This window comes from Erythrolamprus reginae, chromosome 6, assembly GCF_031021105.1.
Source record: "Erythrolamprus reginae isolate rEryReg1 chromosome 6, rEryReg1.hap1, whole genome shotgun sequence".
NCBI classification, from domain to species: Eukaryota; Metazoa; Chordata; class Lepidosauria; order Squamata; family Dipsadidae; genus Erythrolamprus; species Erythrolamprus reginae.
The window spans coordinates 46,491,658-46,519,174 of record NC_091955.1 but is presented as its reverse complement, the minus strand read 5'-3'; the positions used below and the strand labels follow the sequence as shown (position 1 = coordinate 46,519,174).

At 39.5% G+C, this 27,517-nt stretch overlaps 1 protein-coding gene across 1 annotated transcript in view; it reads left to right on the top strand.

Moving 5' to 3' along the window:
• Positions 1 to 27,517, top strand: part of PTPRR (protein tyrosine phosphatase receptor type R) — a 111,588-nt gene that overhangs the window by 9,354 nt on the left and 74,717 nt on the right. The window contains exon 2 of the mRNA XM_070755707.1: positions 8,125 to 8,429. Within this exon, the coding sequence (XP_070611808.1) occupies positions 8,125 to 8,429 (305 nt within the window). The remainder of the gene's footprint in view (positions 1 to 8,124; positions 8,430 to 27,517) is intronic.

Genomic DNA, 27,517 nt, shown 5'->3' with positions numbered 1-27,517 from the left:
AAATGAACCTTTAAGGAGTTTATTATGTATTTTCTATCACCGTACTTTATAAGCCAGACCAGCACCATGGCTATTTTACACCGATCAGTGCTCTGATTTCTAGATTGGGGAATGAATATGTGTTTGCTTTACTGTAACTTTGAGGAAAAGAAAGAAAGAGGGGTTTTTTTATATCTATTGATGTACAGCAATATTACTCTATACTAACTAGTTAGCAATCTTGACATTGGGGATAAACTGAAAAGTTATATGTAAGAACATTCTAATCTATAACAGATCTTTAATCAACGGAAAATCTCTAATTACTTGAAACAATTGTTAGGGTTTGCTGGGGTCGAGCGCCACGCCCGGTGGCAGGAACTGCGGGGGGTAGCCGGCATACGCTCCGGCTAACGAGCCCTTGCCGCAGCTATCCACCGCTTCTTTCTTCTCCGCCTCGCCTCCGCTACTCCCGCCGCCACCTTTGCTCTCCCCGCCGGGCAAGAGGCAAAGGCGGCGGCGGGAGTAGCGGAGGTGAGGCAGAGAAGAAAGAAGCAGCGGATAGCTGGCGAGGCACCGGCTAGAGGGCTGGACCCCGCTGCTTTGCCGCCGCTCCCGCTGCCAGCTTTGCTGGGGTCCAGCCCTCTAGCCAGCGCCTTGCCAGCTATCCGCCGCTTCTTTCTTCTCCGCCTCGCCTCCGCTGCTCCCACCGCCACCTTTGCTCTCCCCGCCGGGCAAGAGGCAAAGGCGGCGGCGGGAGTAGCGGAGGCGAGGCGGAGAAGAAAGAAGTGGTGGATAGCTGGCGAGGCACCGGCTAGAGGGCTGGACCCCGCCGCTTTGCCGCCGCTCCCGCTGCCGGCTTTGCTGGGGTCCAGCCCTCTAGCCGGCGCCTCGCCAGCTTTCCGCCGCTTCTTTCTTCTCCGCCTCGCCTCCGCTACTCCCGCCGCCACCTTTGCTCTCCCCGCCGGGCAAGAGGCAAAGGCGGCGGCGGGAGTAGCGGAGGCGAGGCGGAGAAGAAAGAAGCGGCGGATAGCTGGCGAGGCACCGGCTAGAGGGCTGGACCCCGCCGCTTTGCCGCCGCTCCCGCCGCCGGCTTTGCTGGGGTCCAGCCCTCTAGCCGGCGCCTCGCCAGCTATCCGCCGCTTCTTTCTTCTCCGCCTCACCTCCGCTACTCCTGCCGCCACCTTTGCCTCTTGCCCGGCGGGGAGAGCCCCTGTGCGCCCCTCTGGAGGAGCCCCATCCCGGGTGGAGCAGCCTGAAGGGTCCGGTGCGGCGCTGCTTCCTCCCGCGCCCCGTCCTCGCTCGGCAAGAGAGGCACGTAACCGCTGCTTATGCCGGGCAGCCCGCCTGGAACGCCAGCAATGCCGCCGGGCCGATTGCCGAGCGGGGACGGGGCGTGGGAGGAGGCAGCGCTGCACCAGACCCCTCAGGCCACTCCGCCCGGGATGGGGCTCCTCCAGAGGGGCGCACGAGGGCTCGGGAGGAGCCCCATCCCGGGCGGAGCAGTCTGAGGGGTCCGGTGCAGCGCTGCCTCCTCCCGCGCCTTGTCCTCGCTCGGCAAGAGAGGCACGAAACCGCTGCTTATGCTGGGCGGCCCACCTGGAACGCCAGCAATGCCGCCGGGCCGATTGCCAAGCGGGGACGGGGCGCGGGAGGAGGCAACGCTGCACCGGACCCTTCAGGCTGCTCCACTCGGGATGGGGCTCCTCCCGAGCCCCCGTGCGCCCCTCCGGAGGAGCCCCATCCCGGGCGGAGCGGCCTGAGGGGTCTGGTGCAGCGCTGCCTCCTCCCACACCCCGTCCCCGCTCGGCAATCGGCCCGGCGGCATTGCTGGCGTTCCAGGCGGGCCGCCCGGCAGTCCAGGTTTCATCATTCATTTATCTCGGCTCGGAAATTATGCGGGTCTTTCAATCCTGCTGCTTCTTTTTAGCTCCTTTCCTCCTTTTTTTCGGTGCCTTTCATCAGCTGATGGACCCCAAACATTGCAGACCCTGTGCTTTTCTGACTTACCCTCGTTAAGGATGGAAGGCTGAGTCAACTTTGAGCCTTCAGGAATGCGACCCTTTCAATTTTTTTCCAATATAAGACATACCCCGAAAGAAAGACATAGGGGGGCTTTTGGGGGTAAAAAGAAAGTAAGACACTGCCTTACTATCGGGGAAACACGGTACAAGTGGCTAGAAAAGAGGGTTAAAAGATAAGAGAATAAATTGAAAGAAAGTGATATTGGAGTCAAAAGCTACGGGGGGGAAGGAATGTAAAGTTGAAAGGATATAGAAGGAATGGTAGAAATAGAGTACATTTAATATTATGATGGATGAAAATTGATTTATGAATAATATGTATAAAATAAAATGAAAAATCAAAGAGTGAAACATACAAGAAAAAATGTTTTACAATGCAAAAATATGTATAAGAAGGAAATTGTATAAATTTCTGTCTGTGTTTGTTAAAAAAAAAGTCTAATAAAAATTATTTTTAAAAACAAAAACAAATGACAGACTACAAGAATGATAAGAAAACAGATGTTACACTGGGCATCATCTTATGTCTTAATAATTAAAAAGAACTATACAAATCATAAATCAAGAAAATGATTTGATATTTTTCTATTTTGGAATTAGAAAAAATCTTGTTAAAGTTTTGAAGAATCTTGTGAGAAGAGACAAAGAAAAAATGAAATGAAATAAAGTTCTATGATATTATTTGAATGGATTAAACATTAAGATTGTTAGAGGTAAAAGGACGTAACGCAAAATGGATTTATTTGATGGAGATTAAAATAGATACGTTATTATCTCTTAATGGATTTTGCTGACACCAAACCTTGAATAATTATGCTTGTGGATGGAGGTTTTTATAGATAAGAGATGGGATATGAGAAGTGTTGTGGTTGGACTGCCCGTGTGGCTATCAGAGGAATCAGACAGTGAGGAGGAGGGACAGATAATGTGAGATTCCTGCAGAGGCTATAGAACCCCTAATTCAGGCTTTGCAACCCTCAACTGGGATTTTGCCTGGGTCTGATGAGGAAGAGGAGATGAGGGATCCTATCCTGGATGCAAGGGTCAGAAGAATGTGGGGGAGGCAAGAGAAGTTGCACAGACTTAAAAGAAGGACTTGAGAACAGCTGTGCACAGTCTATACACTTCCAGAGTGTATATAAGGGGGAGGAGTTGGGAGCTTCCCTTTGCAGCAAATCAACATTTGATCTTTCGAAGGAAAAGAGCACATTCAGAGTTTTTGCCTGTTGTTCAAACCTACCTTGCTACAGTTCTTAACAATTATAGGGTTAAAGAATGCTGTGAGTAATTCTGTTTTTGTTTTGGAAGCCTCCTGTTCTGAACTTGGGCAGTTGGGAGACATTCCTTTGTCCTAGTTTGTGCTTCTCAACAAACCTTATTTTAAATAGACTCTTTCATTTCGAAACCTTGTAACTGAGCCTTTATTGGAGGTTAATTACTGGTCGGTTGCCATGTGAGACAGAACAGGAAGAAAGAGATTATTTGTTGTATTTTTAGACTGATAAATTACTAAAACAGTTTTTTACTTATTGTGATGAAGATGAAACCATTCCTTTATATTTTTTTCTTTTTCTCTTTCTTTCTTTTCTTCCTTTTCTCTTTCTTTTCCTTCTTTCTTTTTATTCAATTAGTTTACATTAGTGTGCATTGTTTTAATTATAACCTTTAATAAAATGACTATTAAAAAAACCAAAACATCTTCCTTGTGAGGAACAAGGCAAAAATGAGCAAAATTGGTAAGTCAGGTGGGATATTCACCTGAATTATTGCTGTAGAAGCTTGTTAATCTAATTCTGAGTTATGATCTATGGGAAGTGAGACATTTTTAAAAATTATTATTTTAAGTGATTCCCAGGGATAATGTAAAAAGGCAGCATCTTTTAGTATATTATTGGTTGAACACCTTCTGGGAAATGCCCAAGCATTGACCATAATTCATAAATCAATACTTTGGATGTTAATGAATTGAAAGAATGTACATTAAGGACCAGACAATCAAATCTGAATTTACCTGAGTAAACCCATGCACAATCCACTTGGCTCAAATACTATAGCTAGGCTTGAACAGCATTTTTGTGAATAAAATAAGGAAGCCAATCCCTTTTTTCTGTTTGTTCCTGTTTTAGTAAAATTGAATAGATATAGACCATCATTCTACAGAGATGATACAGATGTGAGGCATGATGGCTCCAGACAGGTTTATATTTAGTTGTGCATTGATATCATTTAAAATGTGCACTATATTAGCACACTTAATGGAAGAGTAAATGAATGGAAGCATTATTGAAAAAAGAATGTGGAAGAAGATAATAATGACAGAAACTATTCTGACCTATGGTTTTAATGCCCTCATGTATGTTTTCAATATTGTTCTTTGTTATTTTAAATGTTTAATTTTATTTACAAAATATTAATAGATTAAGCAGTGTCCAAGGAATTAAGATTGTTTCAATCAATTGATAACTGTTAACTGGTCTGACAATACAAATGAGATATATAGACAGATCTGCACCTTTTAAAACCAGGTGCAAGTCTTGGAGGTTCTTTGGTTGGGCTGTTTAGTGTTAATTTGTTTGGCAGTTCTTTGATTTGGGAATTGTTTGCTTCTTAATTGTTGGTCTGATATTATTCTTGGGTATTATTCTATGCTCATCTGAGTGTTGATTCTGGTAGGGAGGTGTTTTGGTCGTTTGGATTATTAATTGTCTTTTTTGCAAGGAATATAGACATTGTTTATGTCTGTGTCTATTGATGACCATAATTTCTCTAGGTATAACATCATTATATTTACTTTCCGCAGAAATATTACTCTTTGGTTATTGCTGAGGTATGTGCAGCATTAAAGTCAAAGGAAGTTGAAATGACCTGCATATGTTTCTCAAGATTAAGAATATTGGTTATGCTAGTGTATAATCATCATGACATATGTCAGATCTGATTACTTTGATGAAAATACTTGGCCTTTTCCTGCCTCAACTGGAAGTATCACCATATTCTTTAATGGATAATGCAATATATAGAAAAGCGATGGCAAACCTTTTTGGCACCAAATGCCCAAACTGGAACATGTGCAGGCATGCATGTACTTGAGTGCCAGATACCTGCAAACCCGAAGACCAAAACTGGTCAGTGTACATGCACGTGCCATCAACCTGGTCTTTGGCTTTCCAGTGCATGCATGCTCTCTGGACAGTTGGTCTTCATGTGCACTGGAGTGCCAGAAACTGGAAGACCAGCTGGCCAGCACGTGCATGCACTGGAAACCAAAAGGGCAGCTGGCAACTGTGCACTTGCCCACAGAAAGGGCTCTGCATGACACTTCTAGCACATGTGCCATAGGTTCACCCTCACGGATATAGAGTTATCAATCATCCTTGAATTAGTTAAAGTTTTATTTTTAGAACATTATGAAACTTTTTAAAAGTGACGTATGTCAACAAGTAACGGAGAACAATGTTTTGGTCTCTACATATAAGATTTCCTTATAGACCAGAATACTAATTTACAAGATCTGAGTTCTGTGATTTTGAAGCTATTTGAACATCTCATATTCATAATGAAAGAGTCAGAATGATGTTTTCTTCTCTATTGAAACTTTTATTCCATAATTTCATATGTAACAAAATTCAGAGACTGCTGTTTCCTCAGTCAATCAATTAGTTTTACCAAAATTGCCTTATTCCATAATTATTAATTTCTGCTTTACCAGGCCTTATTTAGTCATAGGATATTCTAGACTTCAGGAGAGTCTAATTTTCTAGAAGAATTATTGTTATGATTAGTGATGGGCGAACCGAACCCGCACAATTCGGGTCCGTACCAAATTTTGCGGTGTTCAGTATGCCGAACCCGAACCTGAAATTTTTTGAAACTTCGGGCAAAGTTCAGGGTTGTGTTTGGCGTTCGGAGCTTTGATGTCACCAGCTCCTTCAAAGGGAGGTCTTCACATAAAAATAAACATTGTTATTTTTACGAAAAAGGACGCCGCAGCGGCGCTGCAAGCAAAGGGCAGTGCTTTGCTTACAGCACCGCTGCAGCATCCTTTTTCGTAAAAATAACAATGTTTATTTTTATGTGAAAGGACACAGTAGTGGCGCTGCAAGCGAACGGCGGTCCTTTCATGTTAAAATGAACATGTTTATTTTTACGTGAAAGGACCGCCCTTTGCTTGCAGTGCGGCTGTGGCATCCTTTTTTGTAAAAATAACAATGTTTATTTTTACGTGAAGACCTCCCTTTGAAGGAGATGGGGAATCCCTCCCACAAAGAGATTCCGGGGGCGGAGCCTTGACGTCACCGGCAGGTTGCTAAGGACACCAATGTGATCACTTCCTGGATTCCATGGAATCCAGGAAGTGATCACCTTGGCGTCCTTAGCAACCTGCCGGTATATGTGACGTCAAAGCTCTGTCCCTGGAATCTCTTGGTCGGATTCCCCGTTCGGGTTCGGGTTTGGTTCGGGTTCGGCCAAATTTTGCATAAAGTTCGTCTGAACTTGCCAAACCTGAACACCATTGGGTTCGTCCATCACTAGTTATGATGGCATCATCTATTTATGGGTCATTGAACTTGTTCCAGGTTTTTACTTCAGTGAATGGATGTTCCTAATGTGGTTGAATGTTTAATAATATCTAGTTCTGACCAGCTTATTTCAGAATCTAGATGTAATTCGAAAGCTTTAAATCCTGTGTGTTCAAGAATACAAAGATTTTCATCTGAATTTGTCATTTCTTAATTTTCTCATGGAATGTCATTTTCAGACTCAGAAGAGGAAGTGTGGCTGACATCTATTTCAAAAAGATGTTTTAGAATACAGAAATATATTTACCACATTCCACTTGTTAAATATATCATATAGTAGTAATATTTAAAATAGGTCATAAATACAAAAGAAAATTAGGAGACAGAAAAATTAACAAAAATGTAGATGTATGGATGCAGATAGATGAGAGAGGTACCACATCTATATACTGTACCTGAAAACAGGCATATGCCATTAGCTGCTTTCCCCAAGAACACACATATATAATCATACACATAATTTACATACACATATAGACACCAACACAACTTCTTCTAAAAGCCTTCAGATTTGGTGACAAACATGCTGTGTTCTCTGGAGCATTGATAGCAGCAGCACAATGGTTTACAACCCTTTGAGGAAAGAATTATTTACTAGGGCTTTTCTTTTCCATCTAAGATGTGATGACACTTCATTCCCCAACTGTAGCAGTGCTGTGGCATCTTTTCCCTTTAACAAACAGAAAGAATAAGTCTTGAGGTTCACCCTTCTTTCCACTCCCACCAAAACATTGGTGGGAAGCCAATTGAAGGCAGTGCCACAAAATAGTGGGAAGATCCCCCTGGTCTTTCCCACTGTCTAGCCTTCTCCATCAAGTATTTACAGATAGTAGTCAATTATAGCGATTGCTACTGCTGCTGGCCATTTCTCACTTCTTCTATTATGGCTTTGTTGGCCATGTCCACATCCTTCAGCTGAGTATGAAGCAAGTCCTCTTTGTGGAGGAAAAGAAATGTGGCTGAACAAAGACTAAGAAGACAAACTTATTTTTCCAGTTTACTGAAGAGAAATTTATATTTAGTACCCAGTTTGCACTGTTTGCATGTTTACATGTTTATTGAAATACCCGCTTGGTAGAATTTTACACTCTACTTTGTATGCTTAAAGGAAATGTACAGGAAATAATATTTTACTTACATGTGTCCATTATCTTAAATAACTGAGGCAATGGTGCACAAAACTACACAAAGCACTTAGCAAAATTGAATACTAAAAAATATGCCAATAAAATGTATACATGAGAAAAAATTGGCATTTAAATGCAAAAAAGTATAGTTTTAATTTAACAAATATATTAAATATCACTAAATTGATCACCAATTAGTCATATGCATTCATTCCTAATTTTAAGCTACAGTATAAGTCTAAGATCTGACTTTTTAGATATTACTCAATGTTGCTTCATAATAGTAATGTTCTTTGAATGATCAAATATTTTTTTATGAAGAATAGTTTGACAGTTTAATCTTAACAGTTTAATAGTTTAATCCTGAAGTATTTTTACTCTGTTTTAACAATTTTCTTCTTTTTTCTTAAATAGGGTGTTTTTCAGGAGACAGTGGACATTTTTTGGCAGTTCATCAGAGGAAGAATTGGAAGCCAATGTTCATTTATCATCGTACACAAAGTATTGAAAAAAGTTTGGATACCAGTGATCAGAATAATTATGGAAAACATTTCCACCTGCCTTCTCATGTAAAAATAGGCAAGTTGCACCCTGCAATCATAGTTAAATCAGCATTCTCCAGACCTGCATTTGACCCAAGTCTCAATCTCCTAGCTATGACAGGGCAGCACCAGGAAGTGGAAAATCTTCCCATCCCAGCAGCTAATGTGATCACTATGGTAAGAACCTTTGTTCATTTTTAGTGTCTCACTCAGCTCAGGAATGTTTAGCCCCAACTTTTTGAAGCAGGTACTCAATAGATGTAGGAAATCTCAGCCAACGTTGTCTGAACCTATTAATAGTAGCAAGTTGAAAAAGCCCACTTTATAATGGAAAGTTTCTAATGGAAACTTTCTGTGAGGAGTAGGCTTGAGGAATTGAGGCCTTGAGTTTTCTACATCCCCCCATTTATTTTATTTATTTATTTATTATTTAGATTTGTATGCCGCCCCTCTCCGAAGACCCATCCCCCATATAGTTCAAGAATTGGCAGCTAATTTATTCTGAAGTCCACTTAAAAAACTCTCCAAAGTTTATAGTGAATACAATCAAAGATAGCGTGAATGAAATCCAAATTCGGCCCTTTTTATTACTATAGGTTTTGGTTGTTAAGGAAATTCCTTCCCTAAGGAAAGAAAGAAGGAAGGAAGGAAGGAAGGAAGAAGGAAAGAAAGAAAGAAAGAAAGAAAGAAAGAAGGAAAGGAGAGAAACATGCATGAGGTCCCCAACATGTTTAATGTTTAAAAGAAAATAAAATGATTTGGCTCCATTTTGGGGGTTTTCAGCTGTCATATTAAATATCTCAATAAAATAACATAGAATACTCCATGATAAATTACCAAATTTGTGCCTGAAGAGACCATTTATGAGTGTGAACTAAGGCTCTGCTTGTAGGCTACAGAAAAGATCCCATCTATCTTGTCTTAACTATCCTAAACAATATTCATTTTCATAAGTTAACATATTTGCATTGATTATATAAATCTTTATGTCTCAAGGGTAGTTTGAAAGCCCCTTGCCATTGTTTGAATCGTTCCAAGTGATTTTTTAAAATATAATTTCTATCCGAAGCCGAAACTCAGTCTGTTTATAGTTATTGTTCTCACACTGCCACTCTTTTAAATCTCCATTAAATACCTGGTAGAAAACTCTCTCGCTTTTGCACAAAATAGTGATTGCGATTAAAACGAATCCAACGGAGAACCATATGGGCAGTTTGGCTGGGTGTAACACTATGAATTACGAATCCAGAGATGATTATTTAGTAGTGTACAATTGTCTATCAGTATATATCTGTGGGCCACTGTTCTTTTTGCCTTGCTTCCCTTGGATGTAGAAAAACATAATTCTAAGCTTAATTATAGTCAGGTCAGTTGTACTCTGGCTAATAATGTGTCTGAGAAACCTTAAGATCAATTGAATCAGTGGGGTTTCTCCTACATGCAGGAGAAGCTTTCACCCTTCAGGCACTTTTAACAAATTTGGTTTTGAGAGCTATTTCCGCTCCCCTCTGTATTGAAAATACATTCTGTTTAAAGCTTTTATAGATAATAATCCATGTTTATTCCTGCAGAAGGAGAGCTCTACTGTTCACTTCTTTCTCATTCTTTTGGTTTGGTATTTTTGGGAGAATGGAAATAATTGATTTTGCTTCTCAGCATTTGTTTTTCAGGAACTGCTCATGAAAGAGTTCTGCTCCAAGATCTTTTTTGAAGATTGTATTGTTTCCCATCATTGTTATTGTAGGACAGGACAGGAGTGCACAATCTTTTGATGTTTCACGCTCTTATTGGGCAAAGTGAGGTCCCAGAGCAGTGATGGCAAACCTTTTTTGGTTCACATGCCAAAAGGGTGCGTGTGTGTTTGTGTGTGCGTGCGCATGTGCTAGTACATGTGCATGTGCCCACACCCATTCCCTCCCCGCCCTGCATGTGCACCCTGGGATGGTGGAAAAACGGCTTCTGGTTTGCCCGTTGTGCTGTTTTTCGCACTCTGGAGGCTTCAGGGAAGCTTCCGTAAAGCCTTCAAAGTGGTGAAACAGCCTTCCCCAAGGCTGAAAATCAGCTGGCTAGTGCCCGCATGCACACTCAAGCTGACATAGGGCAATGCCCAGGTGGGGGTTTCCACTCCCGCCATTACTGTGTGCACAGCTTTGCGTCTGCTGTACATACACATAGATCCGAGTGAGATATTGCTTCTGCACATGTGCAGGAAGCAAAATCTTGTGAGGGGACATGTGCATTTGTGAAGCAAAAAATTCAGCAAAATCTCACATGTGCGCGTCCCCTCACAAGATTTTGCTTCCTGAGCAGAAGCAAAATCTTCCTCGGAATCATGCACACGCACAACAGGGATGCGAAGCTGCACACGCAGCTCAATTTTTGCAACCAGTGCAGTGTCCTGATCCATACTGATGGCAATGCCTTGTGTGCCCTCTGATAAGGCTGCGTGTGCCACCTTTGCCACACGTACCATAGGTTCCCCATCATGGTCATAAAGCAAGCAGGGTTCCAATATACTTATGAGGGGCTAGAATTTTGTCCATTCTTTCTGTTTGGTGGAGATATATATGAGGTATATTTTTATGTCTTACTTTTTCAGCCTCTCAAGGGAATAGGAACCTGAAATTCATTGTGGTTAGATAAGAGCCTGGGTTGAAAGCTTTCAATTGATCTCTGAGGTTACATATTGTTCAACTCTATCCACATAATTGATTATCCTGTATTTCATAGAAGGATTTCTTCAAACATAGATATTTGTATGTGCTTTGTATGTATTTGTTCTGTGTGTAAGGACAATTCCATCTGTCCTTCCACTACCCTGGGGGGGATTATTGACCCCCTCGGAGAGGGTCTGCAACTTGGGCGTCCTCCTCGATCCACAGCTCACATTAGAGAACCATCTTTCAGCTGTGGCGAGGGGGGCGTTTGCCCAGGTTTGCCTGGTGCACCAGTTGCGGCCCTATCTGGACCGGGACTCACTGCTCACAGTCACTCATGCCCTCATCACCTCAAGGTTCGACTACTGTAATGCTCTCTACATGGGGCTACCTTTGAAAAGTGTTCAGAAACTCCAGATCATGCAGAATGCAGCTGCGAGAGCAGTCATGGGCTTACCGAGGTATGCCCATGTTTCACCAACACTCCACAGTCTGCATTGGTTGCCGATCAATTTCCGGTCACAATTCAAAGTGTTGGTTATGACCTTTAAAGCCCTTCATGGCACTGGACCAGAATATCTCCGAGACCGCCTGCTGCCGCACGAATCCCAGCGACCGATTAGATCCCACAGAGTGGGCCTTCTCCGGGTCCCGTCAACTAAACAATGTCGGTTGGCAGGCCGCAGGGGAAGAGCCTTCTCTGTGGTGGTCCCGACCCTCTGGAACCAACTGCCCCCGGAGATTAGAACTGCCCCTACTCTCCTTGCCTTTCGTAAGCTCCTTAAGACCCACCTTTGTCGTCAGGCATGGGGGAACTGAGACATCTCCCCCGGGCATATACAATTTATGAATGGTATGTCTGTATGTATGTTTGTTTAGAAAATGGGTTTTAAAAAAAATATTTTTAAACTGTAATTTAGATTTGTTGTTAATTGTTTCACTTTGTTGTGAGCCACCCCGAGTCTGCGGAGAGGGGCGGCATACAAATCTAAATAATAAATAAATAAATAAATAAATAAATAAAATCTGTGATATGTCCGTATGTGTGTATGTATATAAAGAGAGAGAATGATGATAGATGATAGATAAATAGAGAGTGATGATGATAATGGATAGATAGATAGATAGATAGATAGATAGATTAGATTAGATTAGATTAGATTAGATTAGATTAGATTAGATTAGATTAGATTAGATTAGATTGATGTTGGGGGGGGGAGAATTCCCTTCTTATCTTTATGTGTGGTATGCATCTTCCTCAGTCTTGACTCTTCTGCCATAGGCATGAAAGGATCTGTGCAGAAGAAAGTGCTCTAGTGTAATTCTTGGGATCTGTTGGAGCCATTCTCCCATTATAGGAGTTACAATTCCTATCACCACTGGAACCACTTTGGCCTTTGCTTTCTATACATTCCCAATTCCTCCTGCAGGCCTGGAACTTCTCCAGTTTCTCCTACTTGTTCCTGATGTTCCTATCATTTAGCACTGCTACATGATGTCTGGTTGATTAGTTACTACCTGCCTGTTTGTCTGGATTTGGAAATCCACAGGATCTTATCTTCAAATAGCTCAATTTAAGGCTCAAGCAGACTTCTTTGGCATGCATGTGAGGGAATACATGTATCTGTCATCATCAACCAATCAGCATGCAGAGCACACACCTCTGCAGCTGGAATTTGGGAAGTGTTTGAGTGGGCCCAACCGCAGTCCTGTGCAACCTTATTTTATTTATTTATTTAGTTTGTCCAATACACAATAATACACAATGAAGGTAATAGAGGACACCTTCAAGGAAATAGAATTAGAGAAAGAATAGAAGGAAAAGGAAAAGCATGGGATGGGATGATATAAGAAGAACCTGGGCAATCATAATATATCCACAATGGGACTTTGTGCTTTGGATCTAAAAGATTTTAATTCACAGTCTACAAAAAAATCAGTTGCTTTGCCTACTCAGACCTACGGGTGGGGATTCCAATCCTATTAGAAACCAATGTGTGCTAGTGACTATTAAATTAAAGTGGCAGGAGAAAGGTCTGGTTTTTAACTTGGGAGTTATTCTTACATTGTCAACCCAAGGAAAAAATTGGAAAGGTTGATGGTTGCTACCAGGGTCACCCAGAAAATAATACAGCACATTTTTTTCCTTCAACAATTTTTTATTGAACTCAATGAGACTTACACACAAGAAAGAATTATGTTTCTTCTACACTCCCTATGTTTCCACATGATCTCCATCCCATTCTATGGCCTTTCTCCAGAGAGACACAAGTGTGTGTAAGCCATGTTGGTACCACTCCTTGTTCTGGTCATGAAGCCATTCCTGCACTGTACAAATCTCCTCTTCGTCATCCTCAAAATGTCTTCCATGAATGGCATCCTTTAATGGCCCAAACAAGTGGAGGTCTGAGGGAGCTAGGTCAGGGCTGTAGGGTGGATGGGGTAACACTGACCAATCCTGTTTCGTGTTGTGTTCCAAAGTCTTCAAACTTGTGTGAGGATGAGCGTTATCATGTTGAATCAAACATTAACCTGGGTTGTTATGTTGCTGAAGTCGCTGGAAGCGCTTCTTGATTTTGGTTAATGTCTTCACATAAGCTTCAGAATTAATGGTGCTGCCTCTTGGCATCACATCAATGAATATGATGCCCTCACAGTCCGAAAACACAGTGTTCATGACCTTACCGGTGGAAGCAGTTGCTTTAAATGTTTTCTTCTGTGGAGATTGAGGATGACGCTCAAAATGGTGAACCCAGATTTCATCACCTGTCACAATCCTGGACAAGAACACTTCCCTCTCAGTTTCAAAATGTTTCAGCAGCTCAGAAAAAAATGGTTTTTCTGAGAGATTTGTGATCCACCATAAGACAGCGTGGAACCCATCATGCACACACTTTTGAGTAATCAAGAGCACACATAATTGCATCCACACTTCCTTTGCTGATTGACAGCTTCAGTGCCAATTGCCAAGTCATTAATGCATCAGTATTCGTGAATGAGCACATCAGCAAGCTGCGTCTTGTCAGATGTTGACAGCCGTGGCTGACTGCCCCAAACACTGCAAATCTTGGAGCTCTGCTGAACCGTCTTCTAGTGGACTCACCCTCTGTGCCTATTGACTAACCGTACTTCTGTCGACTGCAGATTCTCCATAAACTGTACACAAATGTTTGTGAATGTTTCCAACAGTTTCTTTCTCTGCAGTGAAAAATTCCGAGTCCACGGAGAGGGGTGGCATATAAGTCCAATAAATAAATGAATGAATGAATGAATGAACGAACGAACGAACGAACGAACGAACGAACGAACGAACAAACAAACAAACAAACAAACAAACAAACAAACAAACAAATAAAATGACGATACGCTGCTTGTAACATACCTCATTTACAGATGCCATTTTGAAACACTGTTGCAGCAACGCTATCTGTCTGAAGAAACGCAAAATTTATTCATACACTCCTGACAATTCAAATAATATATATCTAAAATTTCACATTTGTACCATTACTATAGGGTGAGAAAAAAAATTGGTGCATCACTTTCTGGGTGACCCTCATATATAATTACCATACATTTCTTAAATTTCTTATGACAGATTAGGGTTGCCTAGAAATATTGCTTTTCTCTCTCACCTAACTTTGTTTTAGAGAACAAGACCCTGCATTCAATTTAGGTTTTGATTTTTGTAAAGGAGAAGTGGAGATGAAAGGCAATTGCTGCTATTAAGAGAGTTTGGGGTTTTTTTGTTTTGAAAATAAAGCTTTACAGGAGACAGCTCTTCTGTGCACTACACTTTCAATGGGTGAGAGTTCAGTGGGTGTACTTAAGAAAATGAAATTGATTTGTGACTCCAGCAATAAAGCTTTTCTGAAAATGAACAGTCTCAGAATTTAGCCTGAGGGGGGTTATTTAGAGACAGATCCACTTCGGAAGGATTTTATGGTCCCTTGAAAGGTTTCTAATTCAATAACACTTTTATCTAGTATGGCTTATTTATTTATTTTTCCTACTAAATAGCACTGGTAATGCAATTTTAGATTCTTGAAGCACAATTTGATAACAATATTGAAATTACACATAATATTATATGCCTGTTTATATTGTGATTTTTAGATGTTACATTAATTTTAACATAAAATACAATATTCTTTTTTCAAATTTCCTGTATGACTCAGTGTTTTCAGAAATAACTAAACCTAAGCATATATCCTGTATACATTCTGGTCACACCATCTCCTCTTGATATAACAATTTTATGTAACCACAGAAAATGAATAAGAAATAGTAAAAGCAAGTAATAAAAAGCAAGAATTAAGTCCGTTTTAGCTTCCTTGAAACAGATCTGAAACAGATCATATATAAACTACTTATCAGTATTTGTAAAATTTAAAACTTAGCTTTTAAGAATTTGTTTGTGTATACCTGTATAAGTGTAGGCTTTTGCTTAAGCTATGTATCAAAATAGACACTCTTTTAAGAAAATACCAGTCAATATTTTTAGATATTTGGATTTTTCCTCATTTTTAGTAAACATTCTGCTAAGTACACAAAGTTATCTACTTGCTCTGCTTATTTGCTATTTGAATAAATATAAACATTTACTTCATTTTCCTATCAAACAAAATTGACTTGGATGTTAATATATTAATTTTTATTGGTTAGATTATCATATAATCTAACATTGCTAATTATTATTACAAATTATTTTGGTTCAAAGCCAACAACATAATACCATCAATGTACAACAATACAATTCACCCTTACTAGCTTTTTTGACAAGAATAAATAGGGGAACAATAATGGCATTTTATATTCCTCAGACACACATAAAACTAGTTTCATCCACAGACTTTTTCACTTCACCCTTCTAGCAAGCATCCTTTTTCACATCTTGTATTAGCATAATTCCACAGATTCCACATGGCATTTCATTATACATACATCTTTTTCAGCTTTTGCGTTTTCTTTCTTTATGTTCTCTCTCCATTCTTTCTGTTGGAAGGCTCTTTTTTCTAATATTTTTACATGCATACTTTATCTTTTGCAGTCCAACTTCCACTATCATTTTTGTCAGTTGTTTCATTTCATAGTGTTGTGGTTGGATCGCAGCCAGGCCCTTTGATAACAGACTTTGAGGCAGATGAACTAGGTACGCTGGGCATGGTCGGCCTGTGTGGCTGTCAGAAGAGTCGGACAGTGAGGAGGAGGGAGAGTATGTGAGAGTCCTGAGTATGTGAGAGTCCTGCAGAGACTACAGAACCCCCAACTGGGACTTTATCTGGGTCTGATGAGGAAGAGAAGGTGAGGGACCCTATCCTGGATGCAAGAGTGCGAAGGATGCAGGGGAGGCAAGAGCAGTTATGCAGACTCAGAAGGAGGACTTGAGTACAGCTGTGTGCAGGCTATAATCCCAGGGTGTATAAAAGGGGAGGATATTGGGTGGTTCCCTTTGCAGAAAATCAACATTTGATTCTTTGAAGGAAAAGAGCACATTAAGAGTTTTTGCCTTTCGTACCAACATACCTTTTTGCAGTTCTGAGCAATTATAGTGTTAAGCCTGTGAGTAAATTTTTGTTTTGGAAACCTGCATTGAAATCCTGCTTATCAGCTCTTCTTTGGCAGCCTAAGGACATTCCTTTGTTATATAATTTGTGTTTTTCAAACCTGATTGTACAAAACTATTTCATTTCAACACCCTGTGTCTGAGCCTTAATTGGAAGTTAATCTTTGTTTTTAAGATTTATATCAATTTCTTTGTCACATGTATGTGTGAATAGACTTATGCTTAGGCCATGGACTCAAAAGACACCCATCTGAAATAGACTGATCAGTCAACATTCTTATATCTGTAATTTTTTCCCCTTTATCATCTTATTCCATCCAGTCATGTCAACTATAATTTTCCCTTATGCCTTTATTCATAATTTTTCCATATCTGGTTCTTGTAATATCACTTTTCAGACTGTAAGCAACATTCAAGTTTTATCAAATGATGGATTTCAATTTCTCCATTTTGTTATCTAAGGCAGCTCAGGAATGCATACACGTGTCAACTATTGGCTTGTTCCAGGTCATCATAGGGCTTATAGAATTACTTTAGCCATATTATATCTAGTTGTCACTTTGGAGAAAGTAAATTGGGATCTAGTATTGTTTAATACTAATATTATGAAAAATGTGTTACTTTTAGTTTTTATTTTTAATGGTGCTTTAGATTTATGTTATAAATGATATTTTGTCTTAGGGATAAATTAATCCTCTATTTTGGAGATACCGTGTTTCCCCGATAGTAAGACCCCCCCGATTGTAAGACATATGGGGGGTTTCAGGGGGGTTGGCTAATATAAGCCATACCCCGAAAGTAAGACATATGTCTTACTTTTGGGGAAACACGGGGGTATTGCCGGGGGGGGGGAGCCCGATGACCAGCGCCGTCCTTCGCCACCGCCTCTTCCCCGGCTTGGCAAAGCGAAGGACGGCGCTGGTCCCCGCTAAGCCTTCTGCGCCTGACTCGGCGAGGCGAGAGGGAAGAAGGAGAAAGGTTTTGATGCCGAATGCTAATTCAGCAGTGGATTCGTCTGCTCAGCTATATAGGTTGGGTCTGTACAACCCAGTATTTCAAAAGAAAAAGGAAAAAAAAGAAGAGTGTTTTTAGGCTCCTATCTCCCGATCCAAATTGCTTTTGAGCAGACCGGATTCGCGAGTGCCGGTGCATCCGCTCAGGTGGGGAAAAAATAAATAAATGTTAAGGCGCGGAAGGTAATCCGATCGGTTTGAGAGCCGGCTTCTCCTTCGCGCGCCCTGAATTCGCTTCCCCTCGCCTCGCCTCCCTCAGCCACCTGCGCTCTGCATATGCCTCCGAGGTGCAGACCCCCTTCGGGCACGCCGGGTTTCCCAGAGGCTGACAGCCCAGCCTCTCGTTAACGCGGCTGCCGACGGGAGGGCAGCCAGTTGCGAGCACAGTGGAGGGAGGCGGAGGGAGGGGAGAGGGAGCCCGCCTCCTCCTTCCCCGAGGTTGGACAGCGGTAGAGGTTCTGCAGGCGGCAGCGACGGGATCATTTCGTGACTGGGCGGGCTGCTCTGTTGCTTATTTCCCAGCCGCTACTGGAAGGGCCCGGGCAATGCCCCCAGCCGCAGGCGCAGAAGGCGCAGAAGGCTTAGCGGGGACCAGCGCTGTCCTTCGCTTTGCCAAGCCGGGGAAGAGGCGGTGGCAGCGAGGCGAAGGACGGCGCTCCCCTCCGCTCAGCTCGCTTCGGACCAGCGCCATCCTTCGCCTTGCCGCGGTGCCACCGCCTCTTCCCCGGCTTGGCAAAGCGAAGGACGGCGCTGGTCCCCGCTAAGCCTTCTGCGCCTGACTCGGCGAGGCGAGAGGGAAGAAGGAGAAGCGCAAGTGGATGCGGAGCGCCCGGGAGGCATTTATCCGCCCGGGAGGCATTTATCCATCCTTCGCTTTGACGGCGCTGGTCCGCCCGCTCGGCTCGCTTCGGACCAGCGCCGTCAAAGCGAAGGACGGATAAATGCCTCCCGGGCGGATAAATGCCTCCCGGGCGCTCCGCATCCACTTGCGCTTCTCCTTCTTCCCTCTCGCCTCGCCGAGTCAGGCGCAGAAGGCTTAGCGGGGACCAGCACCGTCCTTCGGTTTGAGAGCCGGCTTCTCCTTCGCGCGCCCTGAATTCGGGGCTGGGGGTGGGTGGACGCCTAACGCCGCCCGCCCGGAGGAGAAGAGGCCTCGCCCGGGCCAAAGCCCGAAGACGAGCCGGCCCCGGTGCCCAGGACAATATAAGACATACCCCCAAAGTAAGACACAGTGGGGCTTTTGGGGGTAAAAAGATAGTAAGACACTGCCTTACTATCGGGGAAACACGGTAGTATGAAATTCAGGTTATAGTTTCATTTCATTAAGGTATGAAAATTAATGTCAGGGTAATTGTTAAGACATATTTCAGGGTTAGTTACATTTAAAATGATACTGAAATTTTAGCATAGGTTTTTATCATATAATTTCATTGGAGATGTGGGTATGGTATAGTACCAGTTTTATTTTCTTGGGGGCAGAGGTTATAGTACCATACTTAAAATTAGGAAGTATATAAGGGAACGTGTATGTAAGCAATATTGCTGTTGTTGTTGTTGAGTTAAATAGGGATTCTGAGTTAATGTTAATGAGTTCAGTTTCCCTGTTTTTTCCATATCCTAAAAATGTTGTGAACATGAATGTGGTTTTACAATTGGCATTATTCAGCCATGAACTGGTTAATACCTAATACTGTACTTACTGATTTAGCGCTTCTGCTTAATGAAACATATTTTTTCTTATAATCCTCATCATAATATGGCATGAGAGTTATTAGTTTATACGAATTAGTTTTAAAGTGTTAAAAATATTGATACTTTTGAATTGACAATTATTAAGATCATAAGAACACATGGCAACTCATTTATATAAAATACTGTAAGGTAAAAGATATAATAATTATAAATGTATTATTTATGTTCTTGGATAATAATTACACCATTTATCTATAGATAGAATGATAAATATTTACAGTTAAAATGGTGTATCACACCTTTTGTTTCTTTTTTCTTTTTTAAAAACTGTCTTTTGGTTTTTTCTTTGACAATGCATGTATTTTTATCTTTGTGGGATTTCCCCCCATTTCTCTGCCATTATTTTAAGTGCAATAAAAATACATTTTTAAATGATTATATGTAATGTCCTGTAAGTTATGTAGTCATTGGAATTTTAATATAGCACATTTAATTCTTAATTCTAGTTTTCTTGCAAATGGCTAATAGTAATACCTATCTTTAAGACTTATCTTTAAGATAGGTACTGTCTGCACAATTATTAGGCAAGTGAATATTTTGACCTATCATCATTTCTATGCATATTTTCCACCTCCAACCTGTATAATCTTAAATGCTTATTTGGCATAAGCATATCAGGTGATCTCTATTTGTGTAATGAGAGAGAGTGTGGCCTAAGGAGATCAAAGCACCCTATATCAAGGTATGCATAATTATTAGGAAGCTTCTTTTCCTGAAGCAAAATGGCCTAAAAGGAGACTTAACTGACTCTGAAAAGTCAAAAATTGTAAAAAAAGTCTTTCAGATGGATGCAGCACCCTTGAAATTGCTAAGATATTGGGGCATGATTATAGAACCATCAACCATTCTCTGGCAAATAGTAAATAGGGTCGGAAGAAATGTGTTGAGAGAAAAAGAGGCACCTTAACTGCCAAAGATTTGAGAAGAATCAAACATGAAGCTACCAGAGATCCATTATATCCTCCAGTGCTGTCATATTTCAGAACTGCAACCTACCTGGAGTGCCCAGAAATACAAGGTGTTCAGTGCTCAGACACAAGCCCAAAGTAAGGAAGGCTGTAATCCTACAACTACTAAACAAGACATATAAGTTGAAATGACAAGACTGGGCCAAGAAATATGTGAAGACAGATTTTACCAAGTTTTTATGAGCTGGTGAGATTAGAGTAGTCCTTGGCAGACCAGATGGATAGGCTTCTGACTGGATCAGTAACGGGCACAGATGCCAGCAAAATGAAGGTGGGGTACTGGTATGAGCTGGTATTATTGAAAATGAGGTGGTTATGCCATTTCAGATTGAAGATGGACTCAAAATAAACTCCCAAACCTACTACTAGTTTGTAGAAGACACTTTAGTCAAACTGTGATCCAGGAAAAAGTCTGCATCTTTCAAGAAAACCATGATTTTTATGCAGGACAAAGCTCTATCGCATGCATCGAAGTACCCCACTGCATGGCTAGCCCAAAAAAAGGGCCTTAAAGAAGAAAGAATAATGACATGTCTCTCTCTTTTCTCACCTGACCTAAACCCTATTGTGGATTTGTGGGTCCTTCTTAAATGGTAGATTTACATTGAAGAAAAACAATACACCTCTCTGAATAATTTCTGGGAGGCTCTGGTTGTTGCTACACAAAAAGTTAATCATCAACAGATCAAGAAACTGACAGACTCCATGAATGGATGGCTTATGATTGTTATTGAAAAAGAAGGGTGGCTATATTGGTCACTGATATGTTTTTGAATTGTCAGAAATGTTTATTTCTAAATTTTGAGGTTTTAAAAAAATATTCTCATTTTAACAGATAAAAATAAATGAGTGAGAGGGGGAAATTGTCATTTTTCATTTAATTGCAAAATAATTCTGCACACTAATAATTGCCCAATAATGGTGCACACATAGATATTCTCCTAAGAAAGCCATAGCCTCAGTTCTGTTTTTTGAAATATTCAGATCTGAGGTTTATTAATATTTTGAATTAATCGAGAGCATTATAGTTGTTCAATAATAAAAATAATCCCCAAAAATACAGATTGCCTAATAATTGTGCACATGGTGTATAGTATTTATTATTTTAAAAAAACACTATATTGTTAATTTGTGTAAATATTTAAAAGAAACAAATATATAGTCTTAGGTGTTTTTAGAATAATCCAGAAAGTTCTTTTGTGCCTTAATGAAATTAAGAAATCTCTGCTCCTCAAAACTATCTTTTGTTGTTGGGCAATTTCCATGATTCCAACATACTAAAATGATAAATAAAGACTAGAGTGTTTCAATATTTAAAATTCATACTATTTGGCTTTTGTACATTCAGAAATGGAGAAATTTAGTAATTAATTCATAAGCTCCCTTCTTTCAGGTTTCACATTTATTTTGGTTGGCATAACTGAACGCTTTTTTGGCTCATGTAACTTAAGTGTGAGTTATTTTAAGAACCTTCATTAGTATCCTGAGATTAAATCAGTGCCCATTTGATATAAAATATCATGGCATTTTTTAAGTAATATCTGCAGATATTGCTCCCTGCAAGTGAACCAACTACTATTTCTATGACATTTTTGCTTCTCTTTTTATAATTCTTTTTCATATTTAAAGCTATGATGCTTTTTTTGGATGTATCATATTTACTGTACTTTAATGGGAATAACCTGCACAATTAAGATGACTGAAAAGGCTCCTAAGGCCATTAGCTTTTGATTCATGCTTTCAATACACATGTTTGGGAGAACTGAAAATCCAAGGAGTTTTCAAGGATAAGTAACAAATTACATGCAACCCATTTTACCCATTACATAGAGCTATTAAAATGGTGGAAAATAGATATGATCATACAAAGAAAAACAAAGAAAAGTAAATTGTGTCTCTTCTACCACTTGAGAATCCTTTTAAAAAGGTGGTAGAAATGTTTGAGACTTCAAGGCATTTCATTGTTCTTTTTAGTTAATCTATATGTTTCCCTTCATATATGCTAGCTTCCCCTTTTTCCATTTTTCATTATTTTATTCTGATTAGGAAGTTGGCTACTTAATTTTCTGATCAGTGACCATTGTAGAACTTATTTACAATGTCTGTCTAGGAAAGATGGGAAAAAGTGTTAGATATTTTCTATGGCTCACTGTTGAAAATTAAATAGGTATGTGTTTTTCTGAAATCATAACAAAATCAATGCTGCTGTACCTACTGCGTAAGCATGGGGACCACTGTGGAATTATTTGCTATAAATGTTTAGGGCTCAGAGCTTGCCTTTGATAATTGATATAATGTCTTCCATTCAAAACCAGAGATGTTCATTTCAAGGATTGAAGTCTGATCTGATTTATTCATTTCAACTGAGGATATTGTAGCAGATTCATATGTACGTCCCTTATTAAAACCAAATCCTATTATGGGAGATTTCCTGTTTTCCATACCTTCTCTCCAGCAATTTCCAACTGCATCCCAAAATCCAATAATAGAATGCTAATAATTAGTGATGGGCGAACCCAACAGTGTTCGGGTTTGGCAAGTTCGGCCGAATTTTACGCAAAATTCGGCTGAAACTGAACCAAACTCAAACCCGAATGGGGAATCCCTCCCATGAAGAGATTCCGGGGGCGGAGCTTTGACATCACCTGCAGGAATCCAGGAAGTGATCACCTTGGCGTCCTTAGCAACCTGCTGGTGATGTCAAAGTTCCGAACGCTGAACACAACCCCAAACTTTGCCCGAACTCTGGAAAAATTTTGGGTTCGTGTTCGGCATACCAAACACCGCAAAATTCGGTACGGACCCGAATTCTACAGGTTCAGTTCGGCCATCACTACTAATAATGGCATTCATATAATTATTTCACAATGATACCAGTAATTTATAATCTTTTGTCACCATGAAATACTATTTCTTTTCCAATTACTGGGACATTGCTTTTATATAATAAAGGCAGCTGATAAAATGTGTGTTCCTTTAACCAATTCTTTTAATTCTTTCTTACTTTACTTAACTATAATAAAGAAAATCACAGAGAGACAGCTAGAGGCAATATCAGCTTGTTTGTTAATGATCAGAGCAATGAATCTTAAGTGTAATTGATGTGGTGTATGTTTTTACAAAACCCAGAACTACCATTTAGATTTTTCTGGAATCTAAACTGGTGTCACTTCAAAGAGCTGATTTAAATACATTAGTAACAAATGAATGATTAACATAATGCAAACTGATAGACAAAAACTCCTGCTAAAAGAAAATTTCTATAAATCTTATATTGATGTTCCAGATTCTTTATTATATGTGTTAAAATGACTTTGTAAAGGTTTTAGAAAGCTTAATTTTTTGCAAAGTATATACATCACTAAATAGGAGTCAGCTTACAATATAGGAATTTCAAACCATTATCTAAATATCCTCTGTTCCACTATAGGAAAGAGTAGAATGATTGGCAAGTAGATTCAGCACCATGGAAAGCTCCATACACAAGAAAATGCGGCATATGACCTAAGATTTTTCTGTTCCATCTACCTCATTTTTCCTGAAGAAAGTGAATACAGCTCACTGATTTACTGGATGAGCATCTATCCTTTTTTTTGTAATCTCCCATAAACATTTTGTACTTTATTGGGCATATGTGTTGGGTCCAAAGACAGGCTACAAAAATGGTGGAAGGTCTTAAGCATAAAACTTATCAGGAAAGACTTAATGAACTCAATCTGGAGGACAGAAGGGAAAGGGGGGACATGATCGAAACATTTAAATATGTTAAAGGGTTAAGTAAGGTTCAGGAGAGAAGTGTTTTTAATAGGAAAGTGAACACAAGAACAAGGGGGCACAATCTGAAGTTAGTTGGGGGAAAGATCAAAAGCAACATGAGAAAATATTATTTTATTGAAAGAGTAGTAGATGCTTGGAACAAACTTCCAGCAGACATGGTTGGTAAATCCACAGTAACTGAATTTAAACATGCCTGGGATAAACATATATCCATCCTAAGATAAAATACAGGAAATAGTCTGAACATAATACCAGTTTCATTTAATTAAAATAACTTTAAAGGGTCATTTAATACCATAAAACTATATACTGTAAAACTGCACTCATCACAAAACCCTTAGCAATAAGGAATAGTTGCAATTAGTGTGTTTTTTATCCATGAAATAGGTATATATAAGGAAGGAAAATAATAGATAGCAATAAAAATAATTGAAAATTCAGGATCAGACTCCTATAATTCCATTGCTTTATTAAAGTTGGCATCGGGAACAAAAAATGTCACTTTGAATTTGCTTTTCTTACCCTTTTCTGTATCTGGATCACTGATGATTATGAGCTTTGTAAAGTAAAATAGCATCAGAAAATAGTTTATCATGTTCTACATGTAATTCTGAAATGAATCACACATCATTATTTTATTGTTTACACTATTGTAATATGAAATTATAAAAACATTCTTAATCATGAGATAATGAGGGGGCAGATCTTCTCTTATATACAAAAGGTCCTTTTGTCTCTTACCTTTTAAAATTATAACAAATGAGGTTTAAATTTAGGACTTAGTGCTCCTTTATGCCCTGGTATCAGAAGACAATAGTATAGATTCCACACCCTGGTTTAAACAAATTATATAGAGAATGGGGAACAATATGAAATTGGCTTGGGATACTTTGGCTTGGGATACTTTCTGATATATAAATGTAAACTACCTTGAAATGTTCTAGTTAAATGCTTATTTTTAAGTGGAACTGCAGAATACTGTTGCATTTGAGGCAAACCGTTTTGTGAGATGAGAGAGGGACCTTACACTGTAAGGAGCAAGTGGACTTCCAGCCTCCAGATTTTGCTGAATTATAAAATCAAAGTCATAAAGAATGGCGAGAGTTCCTATACATTAGTTCTGGAGACCTTCAGGTTTCTCACCTCTCAACTGCATTTTCCCCTCACTAATCATCATTTCTGAGACTATAATTTCATACTTACTTAATATGCAAAAGATTGCCTTCTGTTGAGGTGATGAAACGTTAAATTCTGTTATATTAGCTCAGAAAGTACCACTTCATTTAATCTGTATTTCATATTATAATTGCTAATCATTCCATTTTACAAGATTTAGTCAGTTTGGTCACAAAAATTTGTTAGTTTAGTAGGATAATTACACAGCTGTACATTACCAAATGAATACATTCAATATTTCCAATTATTCGTTAAAAAATTAAAAATTGATGTTTATTTTAAACTACAAAAAATTGTATTACAGTATTTTTGTTCTGTCTATTGCTTTAAAAAGTTTTCAAAACAAAGTGTTCAAAAATTTGAAGTACTCCAGGAGCGTAGGGCTTTTCCAGGCTTTGACATAAATATGCAAATGTATCTGGCATCCCTATCACCAGCAGATGGCAACAGAACACAATTCAGTTATGTGGGCAAAGGCTCCTTTGCAGAGGTTGGGTTATAGTTCCCAAAACCCTGATCAGAATATCCAAAGGTCGTGCTATGCTGTCTGGTAATTCTGTGAGATATGGTTAAAAATACTGCATGTTAACAGTTTGGCCAAGATATCTTTAAATAGCTGAAAATGAGAAGTTTCCAATATACTGATAGGAAGAGTATGTTGTTGTATAATTGTTAAAGAAAAACAGAGAAGAGAGAAAGATGGTATATTCTGATTATTAAACTCTCTCTGTGTGTGTTTGTGTGTGCGTGTGTATGTGTATTTATGACTACATATACACTATACGTTTGTATGTGGTTGTGTGCATTAATATTAATAATATACAGTAGATATAGATAAATATAGATATATCCACTATTGCAAAAATTAAAAAGATTATAAGACCAAATATGATTTTTCTTGGGATTTTCCAGCTGCAGAGAACAAGCATCACAACATGAGGAAATATGCAGCTACTTTAAGGAATTATAAGCAAGTGCATACCATTATAATGGATAGCACTGAATCTCTGAAATTAATTGTACTTAAAATAATCTGGATGCAATCTTATATTACATGAATATAATAAACTTAATTTGTCCTAGAGCTTTTGATAGTGGTCTCCCCTCTATCTCCCTCTCCTTCCCTCCCTTCCCCCCTTTCTCTCAGCAATTTTGCATATATAAATAACTTAAAATGTTTTTATTTGGCACTGTATTTTTCCTATCTCCATTTTTAACACTTTTCTAATAATTTGCTATTTACCTGTTTGCAAATTATTGCCATGCTTTAAGAACTTCTGCAATTTAATGGCAGTTGTGGCCCACATCAACTTTAAAATGATTCATTTTATATATTTATATGTATATTTTTATGTACATTGAGAGCATATGCACCAAAGACAAATTCCTTGTGTGTCCAATCACACTTGGCCAATAAAGAATTCTATTCTATTCTATTGTATTCTATTCTATTCTATTCAACTATTAAAATAAAATAAAAAACATAAGGTGCAACTATAAATAAACCAAGGAACTGGTTACAGGGGAAATAAAATGAACCCAGGAATAATATTGGACTTGTTTTAATTCCAAGGAAATTCTGATTTAATAATAATAATAATAATAATAATAATAATAATAATAATAATAATATATTAGATTTGTATGCCACCCCTCTCCGAAAACTCAGGGCGGCTCACAACAATAATAAAACAGTGTGACAATGTAAACAAATCTAATATTAAAAAAGCATCTAAAAACCCATCATTTAAAAACCATGCAACACATGCATACCATACATAAAACTATAAAAGCCTGGGGGAGATGTCTCAATTCCCCCATTCCTGGCGATATAGGTGGGTCTTAAGTAGTTTGCGAAAGACAAGGAGGGTGGGGGCAGTTCTGATCTCTGGGGGGAGTTGATTTCAGAGGGCTGGGGCCGCCACAGAGAAGGATCTTCCCCTGGGGCCCACCAGACGACATTGCTTAGTCGACGGGACCTGGAGAAGGCCAACTCTGTGGGACCTCATCGGCCGCTGGGATTCGTGCGGCAGAAGATGGTTCCAGAGGTATTTTGGTCAGATGCCGTGTAGGGCTTTAAAGGTTATTACCAACACTTTGAATTGCGACCGGAAACTGATCGGCAGCTGGATTAAATCTTATGGTCTCCATTTATATGAGTTTTCTTTGATTAGCTCAGGAATAGGAAAGTCAGTCCTGAACTTTTCATCACGTGCTAATTTCAAAAGTGTGCTTATATGTTTTGATAAATCTATTTTTGTTTATCACTACTTTCAGAGATAGTTAGAAGATTTCAAATACAAATGCTCCTCTAACCAAAACATGACCCATATTGGGCCTAGAATGCCCAGATGCT